Below are 17,416 nucleotides of genomic sequence, written 5' to 3'. Positions count from 1 at the left end.
CTGACCCATCTCTCTCTGACTCCTCCTTGGTAGCAGAGTGATCCCTTTTCTTAGCTTCCCTTTCCCTCTCGCTGCTATGGACCGTGGGCTTGCGGTCCACATCAGCAGGCCTGGACAGTGCTGGAGGTGTGGGGAAGGAGGGGGGCGTTCGGTGCAGGCGGTTACAGGCTTCCTGAGGGGGGCTGACAAAACCTGACAACCCATGGCTCTGCCTTCCACCAAACAGGCTGCCTGGGCCTGAGAGAGGAAGGGTTGATGTATTTTCAATCAAATCAATCAATTTACTAATTTAGTTAAAACAGTAGGTTGTCTTTGGTTGAGGACAATTATTTGAGAGCGAAAACTTACCAATAGAAGAGGCACCCAGTCCGCCAAATGCATTAGTTGCCAGTTGTCCAAGGTTTCCATAGTGACTGGCTCGTCCAAATGGATCTGAGGAACATCACAAGAATGGCACCTCTTAATGTCTATTCTAAAACTGGTTGTTTGGATCCTGGATGCTGATGCTATCACGTCGGGCCGAACAATGCCGTTTACCTGTGACTGTATTCATAATACAGCACTGCCTCTTGTGCCTTATTACTTAATTGTTTGGGACTTTAAACATCATTATTTAGACGTTGCACCAGCAGCCTATGGCACTTACCAGTGAGGTGGCTAGCAGGTAAATAGTGGACGTGATGAGTGGCGGCGCTGAATGGTGATGCAGACAAATGACCTGTAGGGGGTGAAGGTACAGTAGTGAGTGAATCAACCACACTGACGAAGGCTGTTGCCAAAACGTGTCTTTTTGTTGACCTCTGCTGCTGCTAAAATACAGTAAAACTGCAAAAAAAAATCCTTCTTTTCACTATGCATTTTTTTACTCAGCACCGAAGACTTTCTGTTAGTCTATAGACTTGAGTTGCACGGCAATTTATTTTTCTACGAATCAACCACACTCACATTGACATAAAGGGATATAAAGTAAACATGTCATCTCTACAGTAAGCAACCAACACAGTTGCTCCCAAGGCCGTACAAAATCATCATAACTGCACGTAGATCCTCATTTAACACCCACAATAATGAATATGAAAATGGAATGGGCTGGCTAACCTGAGGAGGACAGGAGAGGTCGGGCCAGGTCATGGCCATAGGACAGTCCAGGAGGAAGACCCGGAGCAGCTGGCCGACTAAACAGGTCCAGCTTCACCCCGCTCATATTCAGCTTATGTGGATCAAAGCGCATGTGCTGTTAAAGATAGACAGATAAAATGGGGAGGAGAGAGTTTGACAGAGGAGGTGAGAGAGAGAAGATTAAAAGCTCAATAGAGATTGAGAGGTGAGTTGCTGAGACCGAGGAGGATACAGAAAGCGTAACTTCACTGATTATTGTAAGTTACAATTTCACGGCAAGGTCTCCACTTGTTGCATCCGGTGCATGTCACAAATAAAGTTTGATCTGATTTGGATATGATTTGTACCGCTATTTGAAACTTTCGCTCCATTGAGTGAAATAAAGGAACACATCTTAAGTACCTTCATCCTCTGCTGGTGGTGTTGAATCTGCCAGGCGATCTGGACATGCATTGCACACCATTTGCCAGCCTTCTGCTAGAATAAATAGAAGGAAAATAATTTGATTAGTCTTAAACCTGAGGGCTAGAATTCTGTCAACAAGCTTACATAAGGCTGGCGAATGGCATATACCCGTAGGCCCTTTGGTAGGAGATTGTGAGGAACTTCTCCTGGCCGTGTCGCCACATCCATAGGATTAGACTAGGGAGAGATGGGAAGTCACGTGTTTAGACTGAGAACAGCATGTGTATGTGGGGGGGGGGTTAACACTGGGTAATGAAAGAGAGACAGACAGACTGAGGGAGTCAGTGATGTGTTATGGACCTTGGGCTGGAAGGCTCCTTGCAGAGAGCTGAAGGGCCCTGGGGGTCCTGAGTGGGGGTGCAGGGCTGGCATGCCAGGCATCGCTGGGGGGTAGGGGGGGAAGAACTGGGCAAGACCACACATAGGTTAAGGTAAGAATAAATGAAGTATGACTTTAGGGTAAACAAAATAACTTTGTACGCTCAGAGAAGATCTGTGACTGTACTGCTGAGGTAGTATGGAGTAAATCATCAAATAACTGAGAATCATTGAGAATCATATTATTTAAAAAATTATTCATTTGAAAAGTAATCCAAAGGAACATATCCCCATCTTTCTGAAAGCAGTACTTTCACTTACATTTTTATGTCTTATGTAGGGGTTTTCCAGTTTAGCTGGGTACTTTTCCAACTGAAAGACAAAAAAAATTGTAAGTAACATTAACAATATTAGACAAAGAAGAAACATCAATGTAAAGACGCTACAAATGATTGTTTTTGAGCATTTTTTCATCTTCAAGTCCTGATCTAGTGCTGACATCTACGCAGCTAAACCAGCTCATTGACTGGTTAACAGATGCATGTACACACTTCGGATGGCTATGTTCAGAGTTTCCATATCTCGGCTGCTTAAACCCAACTGAAGCCCTGCCAATGCTGGCAAAAGCGTCCATGAGCAATTACCCGCGATCAAAAGCACTCTAATGACCTCATTCCTTCTGCTGCGGCACAGTCATTTATCCTGACAGCAGGGCTTTGAGTGTGTCAAAACAGCCATGAGATCCATTTCCACTGGCTTTACTGAGCTGTCAGTGGAACAGCCAGCCATTTCAGGGCTCGTTCATTTTTTTTCCAGTATGGTGAAATATTTCAAAATGTTCCCTGGTGGGTGGAAAAAAGTTTTAAACGGCTGAAAGCTAAAATGTGTCTCTCAGGGACTGTATCTGATATTTCTGTTATGTTGAGATACTGTAATAAAGAGTTTGATATTTGAGATGTGAAACTAACACAAGGTTTTCCCCAGAGTCAAGGAGGCGGCTGCTGAGCCTGAGGCTACACTATTAAGGAGATTGAGTTCAGAAAACAGCAAAAACAAAGCACAGCGTTATCTCTCTCTCGTTTCTGGGTGACCTAAAATGTTCCTCACAATGAATGTGGGTTTTGATAACATTAAAGAGTAAAACTGTTGGTGAAAACCATACCAGATGTTTTAGGCTTAGTTATAGTGAAACACGTCAATTCTGGTCTTCATTTTGACAGTTCGTTGCAGTAAATCTAGCTATTTTTTTCCGCTAGAGGTTCAACTCCACCATTCAAACGGTGATGTAGAAGCACCTCGAGAAGGTTCCTCTACGTCATCTCAAGGGAGGGGTTCGGTATGAAATACACTCCCTTCTAGATGTGCTGGGTGGTACCACCTCAAGGTTTACTGGAAAAGCAAGATGCTCCCTACTGACGTTATACAAAATTCAAAAGGCAGTAAGGCACTTTTCCGCATATGACCAAATTCAAAGTTTTGTGCTTCACAGTTCCATTCCTCCTTTTAAGAAGGAAAATAACACAAGTAGGCTATGAGGATTATATGTTTATATTCGTAGCTACACCCATCATAACAAGAAATAGATGACAATGGTGGTCATGTCAACTCGTTGTGTTTTTCACCAGCTGCTATGGATGATTGGTGGCGCAGTCCACTAAGACAGTAGACTCAATTACTGCGATTTCTTATCCCACATGAATCAAATCTTTTATTTACTATTTTCATCCCGTGCCCACACACTTCTAATTCCGAAAAGTGAATGAATACCTGTGAGAGGGGTCCCCCTGGTAGTAGTTGTAGGTTTTTATACAGTACCCAAGACCAATCTGAGTTCATTTGACCATTGGAAAAAGAGCTACTGCGTAAACACTGCAATGCAGGTTGGATTGAATTGAGCACCTAATCTTCAATTTCAAGGTGATGATTGCACTATTCTTCCCAACAGAATAACGCAACTTTTTTTTTTTGCGCCCCATGGGGGATTAGAATTTACACGGAAAGTGGCAATAGATGTCAGGAACTTGGCGCCTTACCACTGTGAGCCAACTGTCCAGAGTCGTATTTGCTCATGATGCACATCATTTTATTATCAGAGCGTGCCAGGCGGACTTCTGGTAAGTATGCATTAGTGAAAAAGTGTTGAGATCAGGTACAACTATGTTCACCCACCCCCAAAATGAATAATTATGAGCAATTCCCCCCACCCACAACTTCTCACCTGAATGCATCTTTTTTTATTTGAAGGGTTTGGGCAAAAGCTGAAATTGGGGTTGAGAGTTACCCTTTAAACTCACATGAAGCCGTTTGTGGTGGCCATGTACTGGACTTACATTTAGGTCAGCTGTGCGACCCATATTTGGGGTTGTAGAGAGGATGCCTGGTGGAGGAGGCAAACCATTGGGGTAGGATAAGAAGGTGAGTTGGTGCTGGTGTTGATGTTGGTGCTGGTGTGTGTGCTGGTGGAACTCTGTCCTCAGCAGAGGTGGCCCCGAGCCAGTCCCTCTCTCTGCAGTCTGCGCCAGGAAACGGTTGTTCAGTTCTTGGCGAAGCAGGTCGTGCTCTGTTGTGGGTGAGAGGTTAAAGGTCATACTCTATGACAAAAACAGCTCTTTCTCACCCACAACCCGTATCCCCAGCAACACCTGTTGTACACTAAACACCAATCTATCTCCTTTACTGTTCAAGCCTCTTACCTGAGTAGCCTGCTTCAGTGGAGTGTCCTACGATGCCATTGGTTGGTAATCCCAGAGGGCTTGTGAACATGGCCGGGCGGCGATGCCCGTGAACTGGCAGGAAGAAGTGGGGTGCGGGCAACTCCGAGACGGACAGGGGGAGGACCGGCAAGGGAGAAGAATGGCGCCCGAGGTGGGGGGATGGCGGGAGGGTTCGCTTGCGGGATCTCTCTATGCTGCTGCTGTAGGGAGGAGAAAGGCAAGGTTGTAAATAAATATCACCTCATCTAGGATATCAGTATTATGAAATGGTTTGAACAAGTACAGTCAATGCCATGTCCTACCTGTTGTGGAGACCAATGTACAGGGGATGACCCTGGTGATGTGACAATGGTTCTCTCTTGACCTGGGATAGGCCTGACCCTGGCAGAGTTGGGGTGGTCGTGTTGCGAGGGGACGTCCTCTCCTTCTTCACACACACAGCAGGAAGTGGGCTGGTGGTACGGGTGCTGGTGAGAGGGGCTGCAGGGGCAGGGCTGCCAGCAGGCTGAGAGCCAGGGGCGGGACTGGCAGCAGGCAGATCGAGGGGTGTGTCGCTGCTCTGCTCCTGGCTGCGTTGTAGACCTGACACTGTGGCAGAGCTGCACACCTTCGTCTCGTCCCTCTCATCAACGCCTATGTCTATGAGCAACCAGAGAACCTTTGTTACCCACCACAGTTTGACAGAGCTGACGGAATCATTTAAAGCTGCAATATGTAACTTTTTGGGGCGAAACGACCAAATTCACATAGAAATGTTGTTATAGATCTGTCATTCTCATTGAAAGAAAGTCTATGTGCGCTATTTCTATGCTTCCGGTTCTTAAGTTTCATTTTTTGTGTCTTTTACATTCGGTTTTGTACTCTGGTAGTAGTTTTTTCTTCTTCAAACAGCTGAAAATACAATATTTTTGGTTATATACTTGCTTGTTCGTTTTGTCACATAAACTGAAATTAGGCAAACTATAAAAATGTTAGAAACCAGGAAATGGCAGACTGATTTCTGCATAGTGCATCTTTAATATTCTTTCCCACATCAGCCACACCTGTTGCTTAAATAGCCAAATCCAAAGCCGTCATTGGACTCTGGAGCAGTGGAAACGTGTTCTCAGGAGTGATGAATCACGCTTCACCATCTGGCAGTCCGACGGACTAATCTGGGTTTGGCAGATGCCAGGAGAACGCTACCTGCCCCAATGCATAGTGCCAACTGTAAAGTTTGGTGGAGGTGGAATAATGATCTGGGGCTGTAGATAGAGACACTACACTATTTACCTAGAGAGTTTTCATCTGTATTTTTCATAGCTGTCTACATACCACCACAGACCGACGCTGGCACTAATAACACACTCAATGAGCTGTATAAGCAAACATGAAAACGCTCATCCAGCAAAAATTCAAGCAGGAAGCCCCAGTGACTCGGTCAATATAAAAGTGGTCAGATGTAGCAGATGCTAAGCTACAGGACTGTTTTGCTAGCACAGACTGTAATATGTTCCGGGATTCTTCCGATGGCATTGAGGAGTACACCACATCAGTCACTGGCTTCATCAATAAGGCCATCATTAAGTTTGCCGATGACACAACAGTGGTAGGCCTGATCACTGACAACGACGACATAGCCTATAGGGAGGAGGTCAGTGACCTGGCCATGTGGTGCCACGACAATGTGATCAAGACAAAGGAGATAATTGTGGACTACAGGAAAAGGATGACAGAGCATGCCCCCATTCTCATCGACGAGCTGCAGTGGAGCAGGTTGAGAGCGTCAAGTTCCTTGATGTCCACATTACCAACAAACTAACATGGTCCAAGCACACCAAGACAGTCGTGAAGAGAGCACGACAAAACCTATTCCCCCTCAGGAGACTGAAAAGATTTGGCATGGGTCCTCAGAAGGTTCAACATCCGGGTTGCATCCCTGCCTGGTATGGCAACTGCTCGGACTTCGACCGCAGGGCACTACAGATGGTAGTGCGTACGGCCCAGTACATCACTGGGGCCAAGCTTCCTGCCATCTAGGACCTCTATTACCAGGCGGTGTCAGAAGAAGGCCCTAAAAATTGTCAAAGACTCCAGCCACCCTAGTCATAGACTGTTCTCTCTGTTACCGCATGGCAAGTGGTACAGGAGCGCCAAGTCTAGGTCCAAGAGGCTTCTAAACAGCTTCTACCCCAAAGCCATAAGACTCCTGAACTACCCAGACTATTTGCATTGCCTGCCCCCCACTTTTACACTGCTGCTACTCTGTTATTATCTATGCATAGTCACCTTAATAACTCTACCTACATGTACATATTACCTTAATTACATCGACTAACCAGTGCCCCCGCACATTGACTCTGTACTGGTACTGCATTGTTGGTTAGGGCTTGTAAGTAAGCATTTCACTCTAAGGTCTACACCTGTTGCATGTGACAAATAACATTAGATTTTTCATGGTTTGGGCTAAATCCCTTAGTTCCAGTGATGGGAAATATTAACGCTACAGCATACAAAGGCATTCTAGACGATTCTGTGCTTCCAACTTTGTGGCAACAGTTTGGGGAAGGCCCTTTCCTGTTTCAGCATGACAATACCCCCGACCTCACTAATTCTCTTGTGGCTGAATGGAGGCAAGTCCCTGCAGCAATGTTCCAACATCTAGTGAAACGCCTTCCCAGAAGTGTGGAGGCTGTTATAGTTGCAAAGAGGGAACCAACTCCATAATGCCCATGATTTTGGAATGAGATGTTCGATGAGCAGGTGTCCACATACTTTTGGTCATGTAGTGTATGTGTTCATGCTTAGCTAAAACAACCTTCATTCATTGTGGTGAATAGCTCCTAATCTCTGTTGTCTGGTGATAAAAGCCTTAGTCCTGTGGCCTCCATGACTGAATACTAGGCCTACATCTAGAAACAGCAATGAGGCTACTAACGAGCAGCTTCATAACAGCCATTGGGTTCATGTCTTGGGCAAATGAGCATGTTCATATTACAAAGTCCTCACAATTTGTTAGTTGCACCATTATATTTTCCATTCACAGCCAGCCAGACAGTGTAATGATCATTAAATAATTCAACAAAGCCTATTTTCCCAGCACCAAACAACACTTGTCTCTACTCCCTGCAGTCTTTGAGCTCTGACAAAAACGAAGGGCCCTGGGGAGAGACTAGTGGTGTGTTTAGCATTCTTTGTAATCATAACATTCAATAGGCTGAAGTCCAGACGGCTCATTGGAAGACTCAATGAGAGACCTCCAAAGCTAACAACAAATGCCCTCTCCAAAGCCCACCACAAGCAGCTTGGAGGTAGGGAGAGTTAAATAGAGACCTTCTAATCGCTTTCACAAGGCATATTAAACCCCTGGGCTCAGCTCTAAAAGGTTCTCACCGCCAGCCAGCCAGTGGGATTAGAGCATGCTTTATGATGCCTGGCCCTGGATGCGAGGCTCCGCTTGGCTCTTTCAGGCCAAATGAGGCGAAATGTGACCACGTTAGTTCTAATGAGCTTTGAGTTTGAGAAATCGTGGGTTGTGAAAAGAACACAATCAATCAAGCTGCCCATATAAGGCAACAACAACTCAGTCGGGTAAAGAATACTGAATGGGAAAAATACCATTCAGTGACGTTGCTTTGAGAGGCATTCTCTTGGATGAAAATTGCACTTAATTGAATTTAAGCTATAGTTAGATCGCAATATGGAATTGCTAAGAGATGCTAAGGATGATAATAGGGAATATTGCAGTAGATTACAAACTTGCTTGAGCCAGTAGTCTCATTGAGAATGACGTGTGACTCCAAACATCACTTCTTCCTAGCCCCAATGAAGCAGCTAAGCCACTGAAAGTGGAGGTTCAATCCAATTCATAGCTAAAAGATTGTGTAGAAGGCATTTATCAACTATTTCACGCAACTCAACACATTCAAATGCACACACATCTCTGTCAAAACACTTGTGCCATTATTCTGTTTTACTTAAACATAAATCATCCCTCTAGCTCAGAGACTTTCCACAGGGTAGAGTGACATTCAGTGTCAAACCACATTGTGCAATTAAGAGTGTGTGGGTATCCTTAAACTACAATGGCCACAACACCTTGACAACAATCAGGTAATTCTTGATAATTGTGTGGTTTGAATAAGGGGTGTTGCCCTTATTCAAGTGAACAGAAATGGAATGTCAGAAAAAGCATATAAGAGCATGTCACTGAGACAAATATATCTATTCTGTTTAGCAACAGCTAAGCAAGGACAGAGAAGTCAAGTGTAAAGAAAATTGAGAGTGAAAATATTCTTACCATTAGTTGTCCTTAGTGTGAAGAGCTTTTCAGACTCAACCCCTGAAACCTGAGTAAAGATGAGAAAATAAAAAGGTTAGGATTTTGAGTCTGGTGCTGGAACTGTCGCCAAAAGTGACTGCTTTTCCATGGTAATCTTTAACAGCACTCGATCAACAGGACCATCCGGTATGCTGGCTGTTGCTCCACTCCCAGACTCGACGTCAGCGCCACACTCAGGGGGGTGTGTTCAAGTTCCCAATGAATGTATGGTCCCGTGGGGCTCAGTTGGTACAGCATGGCACTTGCAACGCCCGATTTGTGGATTCTACTCCCATGGGGGACCAGAGTGAAAAAGTATCCACTCACTAGCACTGTAAATTGCTCTGGAAGAGAGCGTTTGCTAAATGACTCAAATGGAAATGTAAAAGGAATGAAAATGAGATCAGAGGAACAAAAGGTGAGACATAACTCACTAACCTTGTCCAATGACATGAGAGGGAACGTTTTCTAAATGAAACTGAATGAGTTTCAATCGAAACCATTCTAACTTCATGTAGTATGTGACAGCTCAATGAATGCATCTTTTTTGACAGCATAATAAAAAGCATCACAACATAGATTACACATTAAGAGGCAATTAATGTAATCAGTCATTTCTTTCATGTAAGAGCATTACGTAAATGCCCATGACATTTACCTTGTGAAAAACAAATTAGAAAGTGGATGACACAAATTAACTTAGTAGCTAAGTATCTTATTCTAATCCATAAATTACATTTAAAACAGTATGTTTCTAATTACATTGCTGAATATTGGCCAGATTGTCATACCAGGCAGCAGTCCACACACACACACACACACGCGCGCACACACAGCCTAAAACACTCAACCATTTGCACTTAAATAAGCTATGTAGTGATATTATATTTGATGTGCTCCTGTGTATTCCTCATCTTTAAGCATTCTGTCCTTTGTAAAGTGTCAATCATACAGATGCTGGGAAAGCGCATGGTTATACACTAATGACATCAAAAAGACATCAAACTGACCAGATTCAATTGCTAAATCAAATTGTTGAACTCAGCGGAAATTCAGCTGTGGTAAACTATCATGAGGTTCCTTTCGTGTTGCAAATGTAAGTACCTTATTTCCAGATATTCCTGGAATCCATCAGTTGATTAACAACCTTGCAAAATGCTACATTACCGTAATCTGGTTCATATGACCTCTGTCATGAGTTTAATTTCAGTTTTGGAGCCTCCATATTTAATAGGAGGTTGCTGACAAAAATAAATAGATCATATAGAGGAAATAACAGAGACTTGTTATGGTAATCAGAAAGTCCTTACTTTCGTAAGTAGCCCTAATGATATTCACAGTGTAATCAGGTTAGCTTCAGCGCATTCCTTAGATCAAAATTCAATAATGCAATCAAAGAGAGCTGGCATTATTAACATGTAGACATGTTAAATGAGTATAATGTCCGTAAGGCACACAGACTGAACCTCACACTCACAAACCAGTACCAAAACACAAGTTAGAGTTTGTGGCCATTTACCCTCCTTGACGTGAACTAAAAAATAGTCTGCTCAGGATGTAGGAGGACCACCACTGAGACCAAAGACACCCCACACACTGTTTACGCTGCCCTGACCTATTAAATAAAAAGGTCCGGCAAAAAACCTGACCCCATCACAACCCTGTCTGCCATTTGGAGGAACCCTCTACAATACAGCCTGGCCAGCTGACAGCCCCGATGGGAATACACCAATACATAACATGTAGAGGACTGATAAGTTAATAGTTCTGAGAAGTGGGAATGTTTATCTGACCTTGTCATCGATGTCACTCTCACTGTCACACTGCGGGAGAAAGGATGCGAAGCGCTGCATTAATTCACGAGAACAGCTTCATCCATCACCAACACTCAAACTGAAACTCTAGAAATGTAACTGTAAATAATGCATATAAAAAACCCATGGAGATCCATTGAGAAACGTATTATTGTTAGATTAGTAAGAAATGTGTTTATGCCTAGAAGTAAGAGTCTGTTTACATATCAAGTCAGAGAGAGAGAGAGAGAGAGAGTGCGAGAGAATGAAACCGAGCGGGAGAAAGGGGACATTATTATGCATTAGGTCTGTTACCTCGTTCCAAGTCATCGACGTGTGTTTAACTGCTGTGTGTACTGAACAGTTTGCTCGAAAGGAATCATCATGCCAGGCGACGGAGCAACACAGTTGTGAGCTACTACATATCAGCCGGTCAATTTCTACTGAAACCACTGATAAATCATGTGTCAGTCCCTCCCTCAAGTCCTGCTCACTGTCAAAGTGTCACTCAGATATACAAATCACTAATCCGTGTTGACATGACACCTGTTTAGCTACGTTACTAAATATCAGCCTGTTAGCTTCTGAGGACATTTTGTTCCAGCTTCTGAGGACATTTTTGTTACGGACTGTTCTTCTCAGTATGCATGAGCTAATCACTGACCCAGTTTTGTCCTCATACTTTGAGCAGTACCATAGGTAACATAGGCGACATTCATTCTGTCAGAAAGGATTGAAGTCACTCACCGAATAGCCCCGACCAGAGAATGAACTCTGTGGAAAGAAATTATAATGTTCATGAGCAAGGGCTTATAACAGATTCTGATAAATGCCTTTTGTAATCAGTCAATAGGTTGTTGTTGGCACACAAAAAAAATCCCTTTATCCAGACAATACTGTTCATACCCCACTGTGGTGTTCTTTAGAGTTGCTTCTCTGAGGTGTGCCCTGCGTTCTGGTGACCTCAGCTCCGCTTTGCCTTCCCAGAAGCCGCTTCACCTGAAGGACAGGACACACCCAGAGGACAGATCAATCACACACTCAAAGGCTTCCAATGTAACTAATTATCACCATGTCTTTGAGTCCAGGGTTATCTACATAACATTGAGTTGGTAGACAGTGAATTTACCAGCCCATAGCCCCCCTGCCCAGATGAGAATCTGGCCCACCAGAGGGCACTGGTGTATTACAGGAATGAGTGATTACACATCAGTGAGGACATCCATTTCAATGACACAGTTAACCCGATTTAAAATAAGCAGAGTTCATGTCCAGACTCATTCACTGACCGTGATGGGCAATTAGTCCTGGCTCTGGCTCAACTCTGAGCCAGAGCTGGCTTTTCTTTAAAGGCAAGATGAATGCAGTGCATGCATAAATGGGCACACACACATACCAACATTGGGTTGGAATGGAGACCTTGAATGATCCATGCAGCATAATGCAGATTTTATACAGATATTGATTCAGGAGATCACAAGTTGTTTCAGGACAAAACAGAGAAATCATATTGACTGAAAACTCAGCATGTGGTGATTCAACAGGAACAGTACAATAATGTGGTGTTGATCTGGGGTTTCATGGTTTAAAGCTACCGTTCCATAATGTTCAGCCCATGCTGCAGTGTTCATTTGGCTGCTACACTTCACTGCTTTGACAGGCAGGCCCAGAACACTGTATGTCTATTTCTGTGTGTGAGCGTGAGTAGGTGTGTGTGTTCGTGTAAAAATTATTTACTTAAATAGTATAGGTGGGATTTAACAGTGGCAGTGAACATGTCATCCAGCCATCTTCCAGCTAGTCTTATGACTTGATTTGACACAGTGAACGTCCTGTGTCAATGCGCTTTAGCAAAGTACATGTTATCTGAGAAAGGATGTTATCTGAGGTCCTTCTACTTCCTACAGCACTCCGGATGTTGCTTCAGTGACACAATTAAACTGCTTGATTGATCAAGTGCGAGTAGGTGTCATCCATTTCGTAGAGTAGATCCCATTTACCTACAGTGTGCTAAGATAAACAGTAAATTCAAGGAACAAAATACACAGAAAGAAACCTGATAATAGCTCTGTCCTGTTTTGCATAGGAGGCTACCACCCAACATACTGTTTTGCATACTGTTCAGAACAAGAGAGATCCACAAGGGGTAATCTAGGCGATACCTTAAAACAAGTAGTATCTGGTCGACACATACAGATTAGGGTGCGGGAATTGGCTAGGTCAGGGACTGATATGGAAGTGGGCATAAGTTTGTGAGTGCCTGGTGTGCTCTCTGCTACAAACACAGACACATCCTGCGCTGAGGAGGAAGCTCTTCACAAAGCACCTTATCTCGTCTCTTTATTGGCCCTTGTTTCCTGTGTGGCACTCTCCTAACTTCCTGCAAAGCAGACACGCTTGTGTGAAGCAATTACTAGATCAGGATGGGAAGATTCGGAAATGAACCTGATAACACAGTTCATTGACTGGCTGGTGCTGACAATTAACACCTCACGATGGAGCCATTATTTTTTACAGGACAAAAGCCGTATCACCATTAGAGAAAGAAAACTGTGGGATTTAAAGTGGATGGCTTGAAAACAGCTAAGGAAGAACTCCAGATAAACATATAGCTGCTTAGCTAGGTAAACAACCAAAAACGAAAACAAACTGTACGATCTCTTTTACCTCACTGGGCAAAATGCCCACACACATTACGAGGTAGACAGGTTTTAGTTTGTAGGAGAGCATAGTCATTCAAATAGAAGGAAGGTTAATTGATCCATAGACTACCTGCTTGGTCTTCTTTGATCTGTTTTTCACCTTCCCTTGCTCCTTCTCTCCATCCTGCTCATGATCAAAGTCAGCTCGATTGTCAGTGAATCCATTCACAGGAATCACATCCCCCTCAGCAGTCTGTTCAGTCTTCCGTTTCTTCAGCACCTGGCTCTCCCACTTCTCCTTGCCCCCCTGCGACCTCAGGCTCTTTGTGCTCTTCCTCAGAGCCACCTACGAAAGAGCAAACACAAAAGAGGCTTAATATGTACAGCACAGGAGAGCCACCTCAGTATGAATGATGATAATGCTTACACTGAGTCAATATGACAAGGCGGCAAGGAAATCCTTCCAAAACCTCTAGTACATAAATAAAAACCCATCATAAAGAAATAGGGAATTGAAGAAGAGCCAAAGCTCATGATGCTTCTGGGCATGGTTGTGTATTGAGGTCATATCCTATGAGGCAGGCCTGTGAGACTAGAATATTGGCGGCCAGCTGCTACCCATTGTCAGGCTGTGGCGTTTGGCAGTCTGAGCTAAATGCGCCTGGACTAACCATGCCAGTGGCCTGTGAGTGGGTTGTCAGTGGTGTTGATATACATACTACCAAGCACAGTGGAGCAATGGACATGAACAAGAATCAGTTACAGGTAATCTAAAACACAGAAGTCTGTGAGAACTTGGAAAGGAGCAATTTAATACATGCTCCCTCCCCCGATGGCTTTTGGGGGTATTGTTCAATGCAAGCACAACTAATCTCACTTAGCCAACGAGTGTGAACTGTGAGCATTCCCAGCTCAGCGTCCCCCCCTGCCTACAGCTTCAGCTATCCACGAAAACAAGTGACCTAATGGCACAAGTGTAATCTCCAGAACCATTGCCATAGTGATATTAATATTCATGGCACTGCTAAAAGACTAGCGGCGTGTGGTAAATGATGTGTCACTGTGTTTCTCCACCTCCCTGGACAGTTACCAAGCATGTCTGATAAAAACAATCACTGAGCTTGGCTCTGAATAGCATCAGGCGCACACAGCTGTGGAGACGCAGGGGGGAGTAACTAAACTAAACCCCAAAAAACAAACAAGGGCTGAGTGAGAGAGAGTGGGTGAAAATAACCTTGGGTAGTAGATCCGTTTTGCCAGCTACACTGAATACAATAGGGTGAAACCAGCTAAATCCAGGTTAGGGTTTGCAGTGAGAATGGCTTTGAAAATGAACATTGGCCCTAAATCCCAGGTAAAGCCCAGCGGCTTACAAAGGATTCAGTGGATGGGCTCTCATCAAGTTCCACTGTCACATTCGTACCTCTATCCAGTCACTCTCACCACCCATGGAGCCAAAAGTGAATGGCAGTAACATGCATGTTCTAACACGGTCTCTCCTCGGTGGACAGAAGACATGGACATCAAGCTATTAACAGCTCATGTGCCACAGCTTCTGCAATCAGACCTCACATATCTGCTCTCACCAGGTAGCTGAACATAACCTGGCCTGCAAATGTTCCACAAAGGACATGGGATACAAGAGGCCAGGGAAACAAGGTGGCTTGTTACAGTAGGCTGTTCAAATCCAATTTGCATCCAATGGCACAGGAAGCGGTGCTTCAGCCTCCATTAACTGCTCTGTAAATCATTAACTCTATTGATGTGACATAGATTTCAAAGACGCAACGCAAGCAGGGGTACAACAGAGAGTCGGTCGGTTAATTGTATAAAGCTAATAGCATCCGCTAACATGCCTTTTTATCAGAGTAATAGATGGCTAATTTCAGAGAGCTATTTTCCCATGACAAGATATCGTACAAGACAGTGGCGCACAGTTCCTTCTAGAGATCCAGAGAGATCTGTTACAGTGAAATATATGCCTACAGTTGTGCCTTCCTATGTTCATTGATTCAAGCACTGCACTGTAGGAGAGAAGACCCAGCAGATCTTGATGTACCTGGGCATTAGATTCATGATGGATTCCTAAACTGTGTGTAAAGCTACAGGTCTACAGATGATTTGTCTTTATCCTCCTGACCACGACAGAGATAATACTGGCAACAGCCTGTCCATAGGTCAAGCACTCCATTTATCCATACATCCCCAGCTAGACCTCTTTCTGTCATTAGGAACTGTTAGATCACATGGAACTATAGGCCAACATCTTCTGGTACAAGGTTCACTTTAAATGCCCCTGACTTTTACAGATGCCATCTGTAGAGTGGCCAGTGGTGGAAAAAGTACCCAATTGTCATTATTGAATAAAAGTAAAGATACCTTAATAGAAAATGACTTGAGTAAAAAGTTGCCCAGTAAATTCCTACTTTATAAGTATTTTATAAGTATTTGGTTTTAAATACACTTAAATGTATAAATCTTTTCAAATTCCTTATATAAAGCAAACAAGATGGAACCATTTTCTTGTTTTTTAAATGTATGGATAGCCAGGGCCATGAGCTAACGCTCAGACATCATTTACTAATGAAGCATGTGTTTCATGAGTTCACCAGGTCAGAGGCAGTAGGGATGACCAGGGATGTTCTCTTGATAAGTGTGTGAATTAGACAATGTCCTGTCCTGCTAAGCTTTCAAAATGTAACGAGTACTTTTGGGTGTCAGGGAAAATGTATGGAGTCAAAAGTACATTATTTTCTTTAGGAATGTAGTGATGAAGTAAAAGTAAAAGTAGTCAAAAAAATTAATAGTAAAGTACAGATACCCCAAAAAACAACTTAAGTAGTACTTAAACGTATTTTTACTTAAGTACTTTACACCACTGAGAGTGGCTATAGATATACTAGGTTCATAATCACTTTATTTGAATGCTGAAATGGAGTTGTGTGTCAGTTCCAACAGTACTTGTGACACATAATTAAGTGGTAATTAGACACTTAACATGCTGACCAGACATGTTGATTTTGTCCACCCACACCAGACGCGATCAGGACACACAGGCTGAAATATCAAAACCAACTCTGAACCAACTATTTTAATTTGGGGACAGGTCAAAAACCATTGAACATTTATGGCAATTTAGCTAGCTAGCTTGCTGTTGCTAGCTCATTTGTCCTGGGAAATAAACATTGGGTTGTTATTTTATCTGAAATGCACAAGGTCCTCTACTCCGACAATTAATCCACAGATAAATGGGTAAACAGAGTTCATTTCTCGTAAACTCTCCTCCTTCAGGCTTCTTCTTCTTCTTTGGACTTTATATGCCAGTTGGCAACCAACTTTAAGGTGCATTACCACCACCAACTGGACTGGAGCGTGGACCTCAGGTCATCTTTCAATCACCCATGTGGGTATTTGCTCCTAAAAACCAACGAGGAGATGGGAGAGAGTCACACTTGACACACTGCAAGAGACTTGCAGTGTGTCAAGCATCACAAATAGAACCAAGTTCTATTTTAACGCCTGCCAACGCAGATGCTCGTTTACTCACAAGATTTAATAACATGCATGTGTAAATTTATTTTGCAACGCGAGCTGTGTGGTCAGCATAACACTCTCTATTTCCCATGACACGTCCAGCAGCCTGAGGTCACGGGTCCTGCCACTGAATTACTGGACCTGCACCGACTGGGCAATCAGTCGAGCAATTTATGCACCAGTAATGGACTGAAGACGAGTCATAAATATTCTGACACTGCCATGGCTTTGCCTTACAAGTCTAAATGTGTAGGCTACTTTGTCACATAACTGTCAAACATATTTAAAGGAGGTAATGGTGGCCAAAAAAGAAACCTTTTTTATTTATCCGTTATTTTACCAGGTAAGTTGACTGAGAACACGTTCTCATTTGCAGCAACGACCTGGGGAATAGTTACAGGGGAGAGGAGGGGCTTGAATGAGCCAATTGTAAACTGAGGATTATTAGGTGACCGTGATAGTTTGAGGGCCAGATTGGGAATTTAGCCAGGACACGGGGGTTAACAGCCATACTCTTACGATAAGTGCCAT

General features: G+C 43.6%; 1 protein-coding gene across 3 annotated transcripts in view; it reads right to left on the bottom strand.

Moving 5' to 3' along the window:
• The window catches only part of LOC109868087 (autism susceptibility gene 2 protein homolog), a 33,530-nt gene that overhangs the window by 2,065 nt on the left and 14,049 nt on the right, over positions 1-17,416 (bottom strand). The window contains exons 2-17 of one of the 3 annotated variants that reach the window (XM_020457511.2): positions 13,482-13,697; positions 11,616-11,708; positions 11,457-11,483; positions 10,710-10,739; positions 8,896-8,944; positions 4,919-5,255; positions 4,596-4,816; positions 4,233-4,462; positions 2,224-2,274; positions 1,885-1,989; positions 1,693-1,761; positions 1,522-1,596; positions 1,099-1,234; positions 647-718; positions 349-432; positions 6-237 (exon numbers count right to left, since the gene is read on the bottom strand). In XM_020457511.2, coding sequence (XP_020313100.1) covers positions 6-237; positions 349-432; positions 647-718; positions 1,099-1,234; positions 1,522-1,596; positions 1,693-1,761; positions 1,885-1,989; positions 2,224-2,274; positions 4,233-4,462; positions 4,596-4,816; positions 4,919-5,255; positions 8,896-8,944; positions 10,710-10,739; positions 11,457-11,483; positions 11,616-11,708; positions 13,482-13,697 — 2,027 coding nt within the window. The remainder of the gene's footprint in view (positions 1-5; positions 238-348; positions 433-646; positions 719-1,098; positions 1,235-1,521; positions 1,597-1,692; positions 1,762-1,884; positions 1,990-2,223; positions 2,275-4,232; positions 4,463-4,595; positions 4,817-4,918; positions 5,256-8,895; positions 8,945-10,709; positions 10,740-11,456; positions 11,484-11,615; positions 11,709-13,481; positions 13,698-17,416) is intronic. The other 2 variants (XM_020457512.2, XM_020457513.2) reach the window with 2 other exon arrangements.

The sequence above is a fragment of the Oncorhynchus kisutch genome, linkage group LG23 (genome assembly GCF_002021735.2).
Source record: "Oncorhynchus kisutch isolate 150728-3 linkage group LG23, Okis_V2, whole genome shotgun sequence".
Lineage (NCBI taxonomy): Eukaryota > Metazoa > Chordata > Actinopteri > Salmoniformes > Salmonidae > Oncorhynchus > Oncorhynchus kisutch.
Note: the sequence above shows the minus strand (reverse complement) of the source record. Positions and strands in the feature narration are given on the sequence as shown.